The 18,586-nt window shown below is 41.7% G+C and overlaps 1 protein-coding gene across 3 annotated transcripts in view; it reads right to left on the reverse strand.

Annotated features, from left to right (window-relative positions):
- Positions 1 to 18,586, reverse strand: part of LOC145449689 (amyloid-beta A4 protein-like) — a 228,227-nt gene that overhangs the window by 11,459 nt on the left and 198,182 nt on the right. For all 3 annotated transcript variants that reach the window (XM_080328101.1, XM_080328100.1, XM_080328102.1), the window contains exons 2-5: positions 2,397 to 2,507; positions 2,155 to 2,322; positions 1,430 to 1,562; positions 973 to 1,100 (exon numbers count right to left, since the gene is read on the reverse strand). In XM_080328101.1, the coding sequence (XP_080184227.1) occupies positions 973 to 1,100; positions 1,430 to 1,562; positions 2,155 to 2,322; positions 2,397 to 2,444 (477 nt within the window). In that variant the 5' untranslated portion in view covers positions 2,445 to 2,507. The remainder of the gene's footprint in view (positions 1 to 972; positions 1,101 to 1,429; positions 1,563 to 2,154; positions 2,323 to 2,396; positions 2,508 to 18,586) is intronic.

Here is an 18,586-nt window from a genome sequence, read left to right on the forward strand (position 1 = left end):
GGACAGAAAACAGGGTTTCCTAAATATCCGTCCAAGTCGAAGAATAGACACATATTTGATTACCGAAGGATAGTCCCACAACAAACAAAGAAGTACATATCAAATTTCACGAGAATTGAACAAATGCTCTGTCACATGTGGCACTTCCCACATATAATCGCCCTGCGACATGACCGTATTGATCCAACAGATACATCGAACATCAGAAAAAAAAATTCATGAAACTTGGGGCTGAGTGAAAACAGTTAAACTGGAGTTACGAGCTTAAATAATTCATCGATATTCAAGACCGGGCTGTGCTGGAAGGTATTGATCAAGAATTTAAAATAAGCTCACACGACGGCTGTTATATCAATTTTTCATTGCATATTGACGAAGATATATATGCGGCATATCATTAGAAGAGATGAAAATGGGAGAGATATCAATATGGAAAGCGATGAAAATAGCCGGGGTCGCGAAGGTTTAGGCTGCAGCACATTATAATGATCAACCGACTATCAGGTCAGTAACCTTCGTAAAAAGTCTTTTAAGTTCGCAATTTATATACATTTTTTGTACAAAATTCATGGTCAGTAACAGCACAATATTGATGAATCAAAAGCACAACCTACGGCTGAGAATCGCCGATTTCCCATACCAGACTAGAAAGACATGGGGTGACCCGTCTGGCATCTTAATTTATAATGGATAGGTAGAGTGAATGGCAATCAATATCAATTATTCAATAGGAGATGAAAGCGTAATAGACAAGCAAGACCATGATTATGCAGTGGGGATCCTCTGAAAGAGCACAGTGCTCATAAAAATTGAGAAAGCCCAAGACACTGAAACACAGTGATTAAATGAATCAGCTATCTACATTAATGATTGTCATGTAGTTTGTTCAACTAAGGTTATCCTTTGATGCACTTGCCAAATCACATAAGCGGCGGAATCATTTGATATTATTGATTTCAAATCATGTCCCACCTTGGCCTCACACAGACTTGAAGCGACAGTTTTCCAATGTCCCAATTCGAAGCACTGGGTGTAGTCGATCTCGTGATGATCGGTACATCCCTCCGCCAATTCCAAAGGCGTCGCAACATATCGACCAACTAAAAATAAATTTCCATGTTATATATCAGCCACAAGACACATTCAAGTTGGAGCATGTGTGCTATGTCTGTCAGCAACACAGCTTGACATATCTAGAATTAGATCTTCCACTAGTTGTTGGGCAGTGCGCTGTGCACACAAAACAAAGACTCTGGTCTACAAAATCTATGTGCCAGTAAACACATGTCTGTGTGACTTCACAAGTTAGTGGCAGATTATATGACACAGCTGTTGTCCTCATCGTCCAGACAGTGATTTGACAGCAGAAACATTGTTTCAGCATTCATATTTAGTTCACAGGACATAATTTCGATAAGATGTCACTGACCGACACATCTGACAGGCTTCACTGTGTGCCTATGTCCACGGCATGGCGGGTTGGTTCCGGCACGACACCAATGCGATATTGTAACTGATTTCTCTTCCTCCAACACATTTGTAATCATCAGATTAGGATAAACCTATGAAGAGAGGATAATAATATTGAGAAAGTGTGCCACACCACAAGCTTTTTGAACAAATCATTTAGATATATCCCATAAACCTATAAAGATTATTATTCTGTATCATAAAAACCTGATTTTGCTTGATAGAATATGGGTATGAATCCACTTCCCGAACAAGTTAGCTAATAAAAGTATGGATTAAAATGGCCGCCAACAAAGAGTGTAGTACAGAGTACACGTTTCTATTCAAGAATGGAATTAGTCATGAAATGAAGTAGCTGTTCTCTGAGCAGCACTATCTTGTCTGCAGTATTAATCATGATTGAGTGAATACACAAGAATTCATGTCTTCTGAAAACAGAGACTGGCTTTTGATAGCATTTCATTTACAAAATCGGGATACGGTATGTTTATCTATTTATAGACACCAATTACTTTTCAATAAGACCTCCATTGATACAGAATTCAGTGATCAACATAGAACTAAATGCCACACTGATATCCTGTATTGTAAAGAAACTAACAAAAAAGGGTCGGTACATGGTGTTTCTATGACAGGTAAATGCCGTACTCCCATTCTTTAGCCATGAAGCCAAAAGTATCTTACAGTCTTGCAATAATCCAGTAACTCCTCTGAACCGTTTATGCAGTCTCTGCCAGATGATATCCATTCACCAGTGTTTACATTCCTGTACTTAGTGGCCTTGCCACATCGCATCGCAAGAGCAGGCGTGAACTTCATAGTGGGAGGTTCATCGATCACGCTCAATGCTTCCTGAAATAGGTATGGCAGTGTTGAAAGTTGATATCGTTAATTTGGTAATGGTCACATTGTAAACGGCAACTCACCCTGAACACCAGAGAAACAAAGAGGAACCTCAGAATTCCTTTAGTCATCGTTTTGATATACCTTAACTGCAATCAGAGATATACTATTCTTAAAAATAAAACGCTTGAAATCTGAAAATCACATATATCCGATAGTAATTGGACATTTAACTCGATTAACACACCAATTACAAGGTACAGTTTAAAATTTCATGTAAAATTTCATTATACATCAGTATAGTATAATGAACACTTTGTTTAATAACAAGACAACTGTTCCAAGATCATAAAAATGTGACCAGGCACCTCACAATCCAGCAGGTCCCTTATACGAGTGGGCCTATATTAAAAGTGCACCAAATCGATAGATATGTGATGGATCAAGAGTCAGAAACTAGCTACAGTACATCTCACTGCCCCATGTCTCATCAATGCCTAGAACTTGAGATACGTGACAACATGTCCTTACCTTGAGTATTAAATTACAAGATACTCGAGATAAGTAATCAAAATATCAGCAAAGATGGCACTAGGTAATAAGGTATGGGTAAATCATACACGTGACCCTAATAGAACAAAGACTAGTAAAGCAGGCAATACAGGATATTCCTGCCCACAATAGTTACTGCATAGTTGAATGTAGCTCACTGTCAATCACATATCACAGCGACAGATTGAGGAAGTGTTAAAATGTTGAGTCAAAACCGCAGCTTATACGCAATAATGTATTATTTGCAATGAGGTATGCAGCAGAGGTTGGCAGTGCCTACGCATCACATCCATCAAAATACACCACCCTATTGAAAACTATTATAGTGTAGGCTATAAAAACCCGCCATGGAAACAGAGCTATGCCTCTATTACTAGTAAGGTCATCGACCCTCAACTGTAAAACAAAATTAGCTAGATTCAAACCTGCTACGCTGACAGGAAATGAAAACAAACTCCATGAAAAATGCAACAAGAGTAACTGAATCTCACCAAGGATTCACTTCTGGAATCACCACTGCCTGACAAAATATGGAAGTCGAACTTTCAGATTACTCACATAGTCACATTACTAACCTTTGATAATAAAGGATACCATCAGTAACTATTAAATGAATGCACAAACTAAGAATAATGTCGAGCACTCAGCTTAAATAGAAAAAAAATGCCGCTATGCCTTTGCCATAGTTTTTTCATACTGTGACTCGAAAAATGAACATGTTTGCAAAGATGAACTGATAAGTATTTTCAGCAGTTTCCAATGTCCAAGCAGGAATTGGCATAAAAAGTGTACTGCGAGTCCTATTTAATTGATGTATCACTAACACAAAGTCCTACATATCATAAAGGTAAGTCAAGGTTTGCAACATACATAATAGGTACTAAAGGTCAACTGCGAAATTCACAGGCAAGCTATATTAAAATAGAGTTCTGCAACTCAAAGCTATTTTATACGGATATCCAATCGCCTTGTCTGGTATAAAGCCATCTGGTTCCACAGTGGGTGGCTGAATGATAAATAAAATCACGAAATTTGACCACGAACCCGAATAAAACCTTCCAGCAGTCCAACTGTGCACTATCCCTTAATGGTTCCTTCAATGATAGATAGTACTTCTAATGTCATACTGTGACAGGCAATAAATGACGAAGTATTTCCTTCTAGTTAGATTACAGGCCTAGCAGTATATTTCATTGTGAATGTATTACCTTCCTGAAGTGGAACACAAGATAGCAACCTAATACCACATTAAGCAACATCAATATGACTCTGACAATGAACCTACCGCGCGCGCGACATTGCGCGAGTCCGTTACAATTCGGTATCGTAATTGCGCTATCACAATGATATCCTACCGTGCGCTACACAGATACACAGCGGTCTGTCAATTGTCACCATGAAACCATTTCATAAAATATGACGTGGCTTCGGTGACCAGTCGATTTTGACTTCATCAGCGAGATTCACCGTGCAGTCGGATTAGCACATATTCGACGCATAGCAAGGGCACATGACGCGTAATTGTCATAAAGTCGAAATACGTGTTGCGAATATACAAAGAACTTATAATCGTCGAAGAACTACAACACAAAATACATGTCGATCAGATCCGATGATTGGCCGTGAATCATTACCGCTGTCGCAACAGGGCAGACACAAGATAATGCAATATTGTATCTGGCGGATCGCGTCGCAACGTTTAACCGTTGTCTAGAAATCGAGCCTGGAAACAGATAAGGAGCAATCTATCAGCACCGAACAGGGGAAATATGGCGTGAATCGATAGTTTTTCGTGAGAAAAGGTGTACGCGCGTATATCCCTCGACATTTCATGCACTACGACTTTCATGAAACGTAGCTCAAGATCTGAATCCGCGACACAAATTTGAAGGGATTTAGTGAGAGGCCAAAAACCAACGCATTCACTTTCAACGCAGATTTGAGCGAAACCGTAATTGTTCACAGACGGAAGTAAACATTAACGCGCATTCCGCCACTTCAACTGCCCGAAAATGCATTAGATTAAATGCCGATTCAACGAACCGCAAGTAACACTAGTCTGAAATTCAAGTTCGAGGTTGCGAGTTGCGGCCAGAATAATGACATTTTCGACCGGCACAAATAAGCGACGCGTCACGCGTGGTATTGTCCCGATTCCGCAACACATCTTTTTTGCTTATGCGCTAGTCGCGCTCGCGAGACAGAAATTTAGGCTTAGCGCATCAACGGGGCGTATTCACCCAGACAATCGCAGACACGTGCGCACTGGCGTCAACAAATGACGTAATCTAGTCTGCGCCGTCGTAGAATCTAAAAGAAATCAAACGGATCGACCAGGACCATCGCATTTTGATTCGAATAAAATAGTATTTACGGTGAGCACATCTACAATAAATAAACAAAGAATCGGTCACCGTAAATACTATTTTATTCAAATCAAAATTTTTAGACGGCAATATCTCCGCTTCCACTGGTTGGAATTGAACCAAATTTGGTGAGCATCGTTTCTATAGACAGCCTAACACTTTCACGGGGTTAACAGAACATTTTCAAATTTTTTATTGTTTATTTTTATATAATAAATATAAACTTTCTTTACCTGTAGCAAAGCGGTTACTGGCTGGAATTGAACCAAATTTTGTGTGTAGGCTTAAATTAGGTAACCTAACAATTTTATCAAGTAGCCAGTACGATTTGAGAAAAAAAGTCATTTTTGAAGAGCCCTACGGGACAGTCGCGTAAGAAACGAAAAGATAAATACACTGTAGGGAATGAAGAGAGTTTCAATTTGTCTGTGTCGTCGAGGTGCTCGGGTGTTGTAGATGTGAAGGAAACATAACTTTATCACGCCAGCACGATCATTTTCCTGGCCAAGCTATCCCGAAGTAATGAGTAGGGCTGGGCAAAATCGAGTATCTGAGTGATTCGATTCTGAATCACGTATTACGCTCCGAGTCGAGTCGAGTATTCAAGTATCACTCCTTATTACGTCACAAAAGAATGTACTATGTCAAAGTTCAAATATGTACCTCTTATGCCACCACAAACGATATAATGCCTGTTATCCGTCACATTAAGGATACTTTGGTATTCTTCCGACGCTACCGATTTCATTGCACTTCTTGACAATGTTGTGGGATGATCATGACTTCGGAAATGTGTTATTTCAAGTAACGTTCGTAGCTTTACACTATGTCTCGTATGCCGCGACACGGCCAATCAAGGTTTCACGGCTTCCTCAGAAGAAAATAGTATCAAAACTATAATTCTCGTTAGTAAATTAACTTTCAGTTGCGAGGAGCGTATAATTTCAGTACTCGAAAAAATCGTCGTTTACTACTAGACTCGAATCATTAAAATTAATACTCGATTCAGATTCGAGTACTCGAATCATTGTGACCAGACCTCGTAATGAGCGACAATCGGAGAAGCCGCGGACACCAGTTGGCTAAAGCGAGTTTCTGGTCTGAACTGAACATTCTACCAGCGAGAGGTCAAGCGCGCCACCACTACACAATCTCGTCGGTCTGCTAATACATCTAATCAGGACTAGGCGAGCGTTCTAAGGCGAAAAACTGAATCCCGACGTAAGACTTTGATTCATGAAGTTGATGATCGGAACAGCAAACCAATGTCAGGCGGAACCAGCGTGCATATTAAAACGCGATAGTCCGGTAACGCGGGTGGCATGGGTTCTATATCATTGAGTTCCCCAATACGTACTCTTTACTTGGCGCATCTACTCAAGCTAAATCAAGGCATTACATCAGCCCCACTATTAGCGGAAAGGGTGTGAATTCCCACCAGTGTAAACCCCTGATACACGAGTGTGAATTATACCCATGGGCCATGGCACACGAAACGATTTTACAGTGGGACGAGGCGAATGCATCTGAAAGAGCAAATATTTCTAGTCTAAGTATTTCCGGTATTCCACTGCAAAATTCGGTCGCCAACTACGGAAATCATGATGTCATCAATAGCCGCTCGACAGGAAACAATACAACCGCTCGAGACGTGGTGGTGACCGCGTCGAGAACTTATCTTCTGGCTTCTCGATGCTCGCGGATAAACAAAGTTCCAAACGTGGGAAAGGGAATATCTGCTGTGCGCCTCTGACCTGCCTCTGCCTTATTAGATATATTCGACTAAACCTCAACCAACGATAATGATTTCATTAAGCCCATCCAATAATATCGAAATCACTCACCGACGTCTTATGATTTACATAAGAGCGACTGTGGCGCGCGTCGCGGTCACAGGTCTGCGAATTCAAGAATTTTTTACGCGGAACGGGCTTTTCTCATTATACTTGCGATTATTTCCGTAGCACAAGCGTTGTTATCGTGCTTAGTTGCGATGTTGCGAGAAACGCTGTTGCCAGAGGCGGTTGAGCTCCAGCGAGTAGGCATGGGGCAGAGCGGAGAGCGCATTCAAGTATTCGAATCCAACGAGGGTACGGATTGAAATGATTGCAAGTTGAAAGTTATCCATAATGACATTGCGCTTTCGGTCGAATGCATTCGTCACAACAGAGAGCAGTGCGTGCCTCGTTCACAGCGTAATGCACACACATCGGACTCGTGTTCTATAAAATCCTTACCTAAGCAAATGACAAAAAATCAACTCTCCGGCGGTTTGTACTGGATGCATGACCCCGTTTACTCCGTTACGCGACGCGAACGCAATCCACGACGAATTTTACCGAGACCTAGCGCCGAAAATACGCAGGAAATTAATAGCAATGGAATTCACGCGAGTGACGCGACCAACGCTGTTTTACTTTCAACTCGCTTACCGAAACGAATCTCAATCAACATTCGAGCAATATGCATCACACAGCGTCAGACGTCGGCTGCGCGTTTCGGGGCATTATGAATGGTAATGTATCGGTTGGCAGTATTTCCAAAGTCACAAAAAACTTTGTCGCGTTCAGTCATTCCAACATTGAGGAAGCCCAGTGAGATACAGTATAAACCTTTTCCAGTATAGGCCGTTTCAATTTCGTCCACCCTTTCTTTTACTGAGACGAAATACGTCCGTGTCATTTGAAAATGCTCCAAAACTGTTACTGATTCACTAAACAGACGGGCATTGCATAGGAAGCCGCGCTTTGCGCAGAGAACCTGTCGCTTACGGAACAGACGCGATTCGGCCTAGACGTGAATTTGTAAGTAGTCACACGCCAACCTTAAAAGTAACCGCATACCGGAGAATCCTTGGCATATAAGGTCACCAATTCAAACGCGAACTCGGTTAAACCTACGGCGAGATCGTCGTTCTTGTGATGAGAAGAAAAACGAAACAAAACATGGTATCCATGTTGTTACGTTCCGTCAAGTCGCATTACTTCCCAACGTACAAAGCGAAATATGGAATCATCAGTGGACTATGCGTTTTTCAAACGTTCATTAACTATTCAATGAATAAGACCAGCCGAAGGTGAAATAAGTGTCCGACAATTGATTCAGGTTCGGGCTATGGTAAAAAGTTTTTCGATTTGTTCAGATTCTCAAACACCGCAGGTTAGGTATTTCCGTCGTCGTGCACGGCAAGCAATGACAAATGGACAATCAGTGCAGGGAGTGGGCCATGGCTATCTAGAGTTCTGGATATCCCTGGGAGTGAGCGCACATCAGTGTGGTGTCGCTCTCAACTGAAGCATATCCAGATCTACGAAATTGCATCATCAAGGTGGAATGGGCATTGCCCACCATCAAGCCTACCAACAAATGGCTTGACATGAAACTAACCCTCATGGAAATAGAAACACAGTCTGCGGAGAGAATTGAGATTAATGATGACAAATGGAACATTGAGGGTACGGAAATATGAAGCAGTGAAAACAAAACATACTAACACGCCTATGCAACTTAGCTTATAGTTCACATTTTAGCACAGGCAGTGAGGTTGGTGTATTGCATAGCAATCAATAGTCTGCTACGGCTATGACCTCAACTAGGCATAGCCGTCAGTAATAAGATCTTTGGTATGGGTGATTGATAAATACATCTGAAAGCCTTACTAGCCCATAAATTTCTAAACTTAGCAATCAGCTTGTATATCCGATGGAAAAATTCAAGATGTATGACACTGCAACATTTTTAAAAAGCTCTATCCATCATCCATGTATTATGCATAAACGAAAGCAATGCTATCAATACTGCCATGGATTCTATGTATGATATAGCGGTACTGAGCTAGATGCAGATATCGATAGACTTATGCAGCTAATATATTTTCCATCCGGTGGAATGAGTGAGTAGGCAATTGATGGATACATTGCATTGCAGTCCTGGTGGTTTTCAAAGTAGGATGCCCTCAAGTCTTGTCAGTATTATATTATGAAATTCATGAATTTTGAATACAGTTGTATCTTGCATCTATGTGTGTACTGTCTACCATTACTACCAATTTTCATCCAGATCAAAACGTGTAATTTGGAAACATAGACTGACATGATCCATGATCACCGACTGGCTTGGGTGAAACATCCATCATAAATAGATTGTTTTATAGAAAATATTTCATGTCATTACATTCTTTGTCATGGAGTACAATAAACCAGACACCGTCTTCAGTAGGAAACTGAAACAGAAATCCTTCAACTTGCTAAAAGCCTCAAGCAGGAATTCAAATCTAGGAGATAAATAAGATGACTCAGGCATCAGTAGGGCCTATGCAGTTGAATTTTCCGTCCATAATTCTAACCACATATAGATAGAAATCACAGAGCTAATAATATCTTTCTCAAACAATGTGTAATGTAGAATAGATATCAAGCCTAAATTAGAGATTCCTGATTATATAATAACTATAGTACCATATAACAGCAGCCTAAATACATTTACAGTAGGCCTCCGCCTACACTGCAGATGAACACAAACAACATGTCTGTCTCAACATGACATCTTGCGGAGTAGTATATGCATTTTAAATCAACAAAATAAACTGATCGTGGAACTCCTTTGCGGATAACATTTGCAATGGAAAATTCAGTTCATGTTTTCGGAAAATTTAGTATTACTACAACATGAAGTAAAACTGTAGCAGTATCGTTGCTACAAAATATTACCAGGACACAAATGAATTTCAGCCTCGGCCTATAGCCGGGAGGTCATTCGAATTGACCTCGTGAGTAAACAATATTCATACGAAAGTACCGTAGGGCCTACAGAACAAAAATTTGGCTGCAGTTTTGCCCCACATATCTAGAAGATCTACGATCTAAAACGGCGGCGAGAGTTGGTTGGTGCGAATACTGATCTGACATGATCTGTTTATGCATTTCCTACTTAAATTAATCTCAATAACATGCAACAATATTGGTAATCATTATCAGCTTGGAGCCTCAATCAACAATCAATATAACTCAGCACAGTATCTAATCACATTATGATCGATTATGTACAATTGTATATTGAGCCATGCCACCATGTCAATGATAACTGCTTGCAAAAAGCGCTGTATTCACAAACACTTACCTGTTTCTTCTGTGTGATATGTAGATCACTTAATTATTACATAACATGAACTCAAGGTGAATCGTGTACATATATAATGAGGCCACAGTTCTACATAGTGACCTATTGACGTCAGACGTGAAACTCACTAACAGAGCACTCAAGTCTCCAAGAAACGACATGATACAGTAAGTGACAACGAAATTTTCAAGTTGAAGATGTATTTGATTACGTGACGATCAAGTCAATAATTTGGAGTTATACCAAGATTCAGCTTTTCTGGTTGAGGTGATCGATCACTGACATCATGATCCTGGCCCTGGGAAAGGATCCGGAATAACCATTTTCCCAAAAAGCGACATACAGCGTACGATGGTATGATTATATTCCCTCTCTAGTCCTGCGTCGGTGTTAGTACATATCGACACTGATAACAGTAATGTAAAATACATAGATTACATCAATATCATTTCATCATATCTATGCTGAACTTGACGAGTGACAACTATAAGAAGACCAAGTCAATACGATACGCCTTCGCGAGCAGAAGGTATGACAGCGAGTCGCTACGCAGTGAACTTCGTACTTAAGGCTTGTCATTCGTAAACGCAGAGTTGGTTTACATAAAAGACTGACACCATGCGACCAGAGAAGATTTGCGAGTCTCTACTCCAGGGCCTCCCAAACTAGGGGTCGCGACCCTGATGGGATCGTTGACCTATAGATATATAACCTACCTGCGAATAGATACGTCATCATCATCGCCATTGGTTTATTAGCAATTTTATCAGTTCAATGCACCACAAAAAATGTGATACAAACAATGAATAGACAGGAAGATGTCGAAGCGACTTGGATTTGTCTATGGAATCAGACACCCACCTTGGCCTAGGCGATGTAAAGAGGAGGCATGCACACTGAATGAAAGTAAGGACGACAGTATAGAAAAAGAAAGCGACAAGAATAGGGCGGCATGTCATGGGAAGCTATCGATAGGTCAGTCGTGGACCGGTAATCTTGAGGATGGACTGTATTTATTCAATAGTAATTGCTTGTATTTCGACTTGAATGTGGACATGCTCGTCGACCGCCGGATTACCGGCGGGATACTGTTCCACACATCAGGTCCGGCATATTTTATTGAGCGATGATCCTTTCGGTCGATCATACGATATTTGGACGACGTGGACGCGCGTGTGCTTTTGATTCCGAGGTAAAGAAGTCATTGAAATATTCGGGGCAACGACCGCAGTGGAACTGATACATAAACTTGGCGATTTCTAGTTTCCGCATATCTTTTATGTTTAGGACGCCGAATCTCTTCAGCAGCGACTTGTTGGATGGGCAACCAGGCCCCTTTGGGGCCCTAGCTATGATTCGGAGTACTTTATGCTGTCGTTTTTGCAGTGACTTGAGTGCAGTTATACTTGCAGCCCCCCATCAAAGGATGCCATAATGCAGGGTTGTAAAGACTCGAGTCAGACTCGAGTGACGATTATCTGATGACTCGACTTAACTCGAGTCATTTTCTCAAAATACGGAAATGACTCGACTCGACTCGAGTCAATCTGTGTATTGACTCGACTTGGACTCGAGTCTGCGCATGACTCGAACCAAGTCATATGACTCGAGACGCAGACGGCCAAGACCGATCTTTTATCGTAATAACGAAGAATAGTAAAGTAACCACCCTATTGGGATTTCGTTTATTGGTAGGCCTACTAGCACGTGAGAATGCGACCAGAACCTGCTAAAAGTGAGGAAAATTACTATATAATAAATGCGAACCATTCAAAATCACCAAACAGAGTAATAAAAAGTGAGTGTAACAAGATTTTAGCTGGGAACTGAGCGATCAACGTATTTACTTGGACTCGATTCGAGTCATAATACCATGACTCGGACTCGACCCTCTGATCGATGACTTGAACTCGGACTTGACTCGGTGGTGAGTTGAAAATGACTCGACTTGACTCGAGTCAAAATCATAAAAGTGAAATTAACTTGTGACTCGGAGCCGTGTGACTTGTGGTTACAACCCTGCCATAATGTAACTTCGATTGGATTAAGGATTTATAGAGTATCAGAAGAACCCATGATGGCATGAAGCGCCTAAGGCTGTAGAACAGGCCGCACTTCGGTGATAATTTAGTGTCTAGGGACTGAATATGACTCTTCCAGGACATGTTCGAGTCCATTAAAACCCCAAGATATTTGGCATTATCTGTGTTGGAACGGGCTAACCAGCGATATTAACGGTTAGGTTATTTTTTTAATTTACTGTCAGCAATTGGGATTTCGAAGCGTTTATGCAAAGGTTGTTCTGGGCCGTCCACTCACGGACTTTAGGTATTTGGTCACTAGTCAGGGCACCCAGCTCTGCCGTCGAAGATGCGGAAGAAAGGAGGTGAGTATCATCAGCGAACAGTGTGGTGTTCAATGAGGAGGTTTCAAAAATGTCGTTGACATATAAGGTGAAGAGGACCGGTCCAAGTACTGCGAGCCTTGGGGTACACCACAGGTCACCAGCTTAGGAGAGGACAAGGTGTTTGAGATCGCAACCATTTGTTGGCGTCCAGTGAGGTAACTTTTCATGAGCTCAAGCTGTGAGCCCCGAAGTCCGTAACGCGCCAATTTCGAGATGAGAATTTTATGATATACGCAACACCGCGACAGCTTTCAAATAAGATCGACTCTATTTAAATTGAGCGCTCAGATCGTCAGCTATGGGATTAGCAATTATGCTGCGTTCAAATTGCTGAGCAGTAATTACCTCTGGCGTGAGAACGTGACGACGGACGTTGCGTATCTATCCATAGGTTAGTTATCTACGGTTGGCCTAATCTCTGGGGTAGCATAGACAAAAATAAAATACCGATGACCATTACATGCTACCCGGTATACAAGGTAAGGTATTATATCCGTCAAAGCGTCATTAAAAGTGCCACCTATATAGGCCTACTTTAGAGCAGTTGTTCTCAACTGGGGGTCAGTTCGGGTTTGAGTACACGCTGGTGATACGAATACGATACGTCCCCACCAGCGCTGCAAGGTGTTCAAAATCAGGCTCATATGTCGCCTAAACAGTGCGGAGCAGCTCCTTCAAAAGGCGATGAAAATTTAAGGAATATATCAGCTCGGTAATCTCTACGACATTTTCTTGGCCAAACTCAGCCGTTATTGAGCCTTTAAAATACAAATGGAAGAGTCGATGGTGACCTGTGCTGGTGTAATAAATAATTATCAAGTTCATAATTGAACAAAATGATTTATCATTGATTGATGACCAGGCCAGGGATATCTAGTTCTAGATATCCCTGGACCAGGCATTGGTCGATGCGGGTGAAACGTTTATGTCCCGGGCGGCCAACACGTGGCTCGCGGGCCAGATGTGGCCCACGAGAAGGTTTTGTGTGGCACGCGAGGTAATTCTCGAAATTAGATGGGACATGGTAAAATTGCAAGGCCAACCAAAAATTTGATAAGCCTGATCGCCAAATTTGATGATGAATAAAACATCAGTTCCGACGCATTGACGTAACCAGGGGCCAGCCACATTTATCGAAGAGCTTCGTATGACAATAGCCTAAAGTAGAATATTTCGAAGCAGATTTATTTGATTTGAAATTTTTCTTGGCACTTCGCATGATTTATTGTCACTCGATTTCTTGCATTTAGTATCGGAACCCCTCCTGAAAGTTATAAATACCCGCAATTTACAGAATTGAGTCCAACTATATTCGCAATTAGGAGATAACGTGTCGTTCAACATGCGACTTCGCTTGGGCGTCGCAGCGAGATCGTCGACGATGAAATCTTTGCACAAAATGAATGAGGCATGTTCACCGAATCCGTCGATATTGCTGTATCTAAACGCCGAATAATCTTGTCCTTGCCAAATGAGCCCAGTAGTAGGCCTATACAGAGGCGACCCCCAATATATGCAATGCAAGTAACATATTTATTGATCGAATTCATCCATTACCTTTGAAAATATTTCGGGCTTCGCCCGACCCGGACATGAATGCACAGTGCACACAGCACAGTTGCACTGCACAGTGCACACAGAGTTGTCATGACATATTTGTTATCAATTTTAAAGTGTAGTAATATAAAAGTCTTGTTTTCAACGTTACTAAATTCCGTTCGCTCCTATCGGACGACTAAATAAAGATCATTAACATTCAAGTGACCCGCGCAATGGTTCGTAATCTCATGTGGTCTTTGGCCGAAAAGTTTGGCCACCCACCCTGGTTTATGTGAACTCTATAGTGATGGAGTGAACGTGAGGCTCACATTCGCGTTCTGTGTGTGAACCTCTGAAATTTAGAGGTTCACGTTCGCAAACGAACCTTGGTAGGTTCTGCACTGTGAACCTTTTCATATAATACAATTTTCACGTCATTATTACATCTTTGCCTGAAATCTCTTGCATTTCAACTTCAGGCCACTCAATGCATGGCGCTGGCAGCATAAAAAACAACACTAAACGAGCATGTACCTGGACAATCACAACGATTTTACACGCGCTGTTACAAAAGTTTACTCGAAATATTCAATTTTCCTTGTGCGAATATTTAGTGACTCGGCGCTAACATCAAGACCGAAATACACTACGTGTAAGTAGTCAGCGAATGATGCTTCTTCAACTAATGAATAAAGTTGATATAAATAATACATCGTTGTCTAATGTAAAAATTCAGCAGACGTAAGGGATCAATCTTTATTTGATATGTCCATTGTATCATGAAAATCAAATCCGTGCGATTGGGGGTGTTGGCTGCTGCATAACTTGTTTCTGGAGTAATATCGGTAGCTAGTATGGAAACCAGTTTCACACTCTGCTCAATGTCTGTGTAACAATAGTCAGACGGCGAATATATTGTCCGGTCAGGCCGTCTGGCCTAGACCGTTACGGCGCAATCTTTGATATTAATATATCATTTCACTGAAATGTAGGGTTGAAATGAGTAATAATATGACGGGACGAGACGTCATAAGGTTAGCGTTTGCGTTCACACATAACCTTTGAATAAGGTTCGTGTTCACACGAACTTGAACCTTTCGGGAGTTCACATCATCCCCAGTGAACTCAATTCGAGAGTTCAATTGCAGATTTCTAACCCTGTAGTTCTACCTTCCCCTCCTAAATTTTGCATCTTCCGTAAACCATAACGAAAGAAACAACACCAAAATAATACGCATATTGTTAATACGCGATAAAATGCACCAACTTATAATCATGTTAAACCTCTGCACAGGGCCGTAACAGCACTTCGCCAGGCCCCCCCAAAAAACTTTGGTCTTGGGCCCCCCATAGGGGTATAAACCGAACGTCTGGGGGGCTTCGCCCCCCAGACCCCCCTCCGGCGATACACTGTTTACCACTATTCATTGGGAGTTTCTTTGGCGAATCAGCTTTTGTCGCCTAAACGCGCGAAGCACGCAAAATTTCTAGAATTCATGATTTCATCGGTCAGTATGATCGGGAATTGCATACATTGTTATCAGTTTTTATCTTCTCTCTGCTCACGTAATCAGATTTGCCGGTAGAGCTGAGTGAGGTGTGTTTGAAAAGCTAGGACCACTCAATATTAATTAAACATCTTCGGGCGTATACCCGTTGGCAGGAACGAAACAGCACCTCGTCAGGCCCCCAAAAACGTGGGTCTTGGTCTCCCATAGGGTGACCCCCTGTTGTTTGCGTTGCGACCCCCATCCCGTTGTTTGCGTTTGTCACGAAATTACCTGTACTGCATTGTGAGCCGGCGCGAAGCGCGAAAATTTTCGATAATTTATGATAAAATCGGTCAATCAGATCGGCGATTGCATATATATTATGCTATCAATTTATTGTCTTCTCTACTCACGTAATTAGATATACCGGTAGAGCTGAGTGAAGTGTCTTGAAAACGGGAGGGCCCGTAAATAATGATTAAACATCTTCGGGCGGGCGGAACCGTTGATATGACTTCGTTACATGATGTTATTTCGTGACTTCCAGTCTGCTATATCAAAAATATAGAACCGCTCAAACGTAGGCTTCTAAACTAAGAGACGCACACGATTTCAAATTGGTATTTCTTCAGTGGCATAAAATCTTTCCCAGCGGGATGGTATTTGTCTTGTGAGGTTCAGATTGCAAAGACAGGGACATTCGGCGCCAGTCATTTAGGCGCCTATGGACAATTAAACCTATATGTATTTGTATATATAGCGAAGTCTTTGGTCTGCATAAGGGCATAGACCTTTTCGGCCAAGCTTTTCTCGCTGCCAATCGTTCTGGCATACTACTTGGAGTCGCATGTTATATGGCCTAAAACTTGATTGTATGTCTTGGTGGGTCGTGGTGCGTTAATGGCCCAATACCCAATAATAAAGATAAATGGCTACTTGAATTCGCGCGCAGCGCGAAAAAATTTTTAAAAAGTTGCATAAATTTTCAAAAAATACTCTATGATTTAGACTAATTCACGAAATAATTTTGGGCCCCCCATCGAGCTCGGGCCCCCCCAATTGGGGGGTTTGGGGTGCGGCAGTTACGGTGCTGCCTCTGCAGCGAAATTGTGAAACACATATGCAATCATTAAAGAGGCGCAATCAAGGGCTGAAGAGCCGCAGTTTGCCTCCCTGCTATATACGTTGCTGTAGCGTCCCTGATACGGCATGAAAAACCTAACAGGGACTTCGTCGTGTTCGTGGGCTCGGGACCTCGCCTTTCCGCGATCGCACGCACCGGTAACACAAATCCGCATTGCTTCATACGCATATATTCATACAACGACATAACACCGCAAAACATACACTGGCATAATACTCAACCAACTACGTTACACAACATAATTCACTGCACGAAACCCAGTAGCCCTAGACACTTCCTACTGTACTAATCCACTTGAACTACTACTTCAACTTCAGACCCCATAACATACTCGCTCACAACCAGCACCTCCAGCCACACTCCCAGCCAGACCAAGAACTCTTCCACTTCTCCCAGACTCCCACGTGCAACTACCACGAACATTCTAGAAAACAGCTCAATGACAACACAATGCGATTACCAGAGCGTTACAGTTGCTATAGTCTTGACTGGCGGAAGTTGAAGAGTACATATAGTTGCATAATTGCTAATACTGCGCACATAGTCGGCAGCTTCTCACATGGTCCGTGAGTAGGTTTGAGCGAAGGTGCCAACAAGTTTTTTAATAATCAGCACGCCAAACTGAATGGTGAAGTCGCGGAACATTTTCAAATCAAAATTTGGGGTCGCGACTATAATAAGTCTGGGAACACCTGCTCTACTCTCTAATAATTATTCGAACTTCCATCTTGATCTACAGGTCATTTCTCCGAGCCGGCGCCCGAAAACCTGTTTCCTCGGCTAATTTCCGTTGGGTTGACCTTCAACCATCGCGTCAATGGTATAAAAAAGTCAGTTTATACGTGTTTTCTCAGCAAATATTTTCATTTCTAGTTGTCTCTATGTCATCAACTATAACACTGACGGCAATAAATAAGGACGATTTGCGAAAAAAGAGGGCATTTGAGCGTCCTGGGAGGACATTTCAGTTTTCTTGAAAAAAGAGGAGTAACAAAATGGAAGAACGTGTTCAACTGTGGCATGCATGTTGTACAAGTACAATCGTCGCGATGTACCGAGAAGGCCTTCGATATCTACCCATTGACGTAATGAGCATGAGCAGAGAACAATGAGCACCGTGGTATCGGACCCGCGGATGAAAGCGAAACCCAAATTTCCGGCTTTTTCGGAGCAATTTCTAATCCCTCTAATATTTCCATCGTTTGCGATCGTGTATTTCTTCAGAACAAATTGATAATTTGATGAAAGGTAGGCCTATATTGTCTTTCTTGGACCATTGGATCATGAATACCGAGATTTAACAATTTATTGAGTTTAATGCGACATCAAAAACGCCTATTTGTGTGCTTCTAAATAACAACTGGTCACAATGGTTGATCTGAAACATGTTTGTCAAATTCGTTTTATTAAGACGCGATTTCATGTTTACTGAGATCATAAAGAATATTTGTTCCGGCGTCTTTGCGAATAAGCTGTTGTATACGTGGGTAGGGTACATAGACGGGCATAGAGCATAGGCTAATGACAAACAAATGTATCAACAGAAACTGTAGCAGTTACAACGCTGTTACTTTGTAATATAAGGATAATGATATGTTGGGGTTAGAGTAGGCGAGATACGTTTTCAAGAATTCAAGACCTTTTCTATTATATTTGA

Source organism: Botryllus schlosseri, chromosome 11, assembly GCF_051294905.1.
Source record: "Botryllus schlosseri isolate E-star chromosome 11, Bs_hap1, whole genome shotgun sequence".
In the NCBI taxonomy this organism is placed as follows: Eukaryota; Metazoa; Chordata; class Ascidiacea; order Stolidobranchia; family Styelidae; genus Botryllus; species Botryllus schlosseri.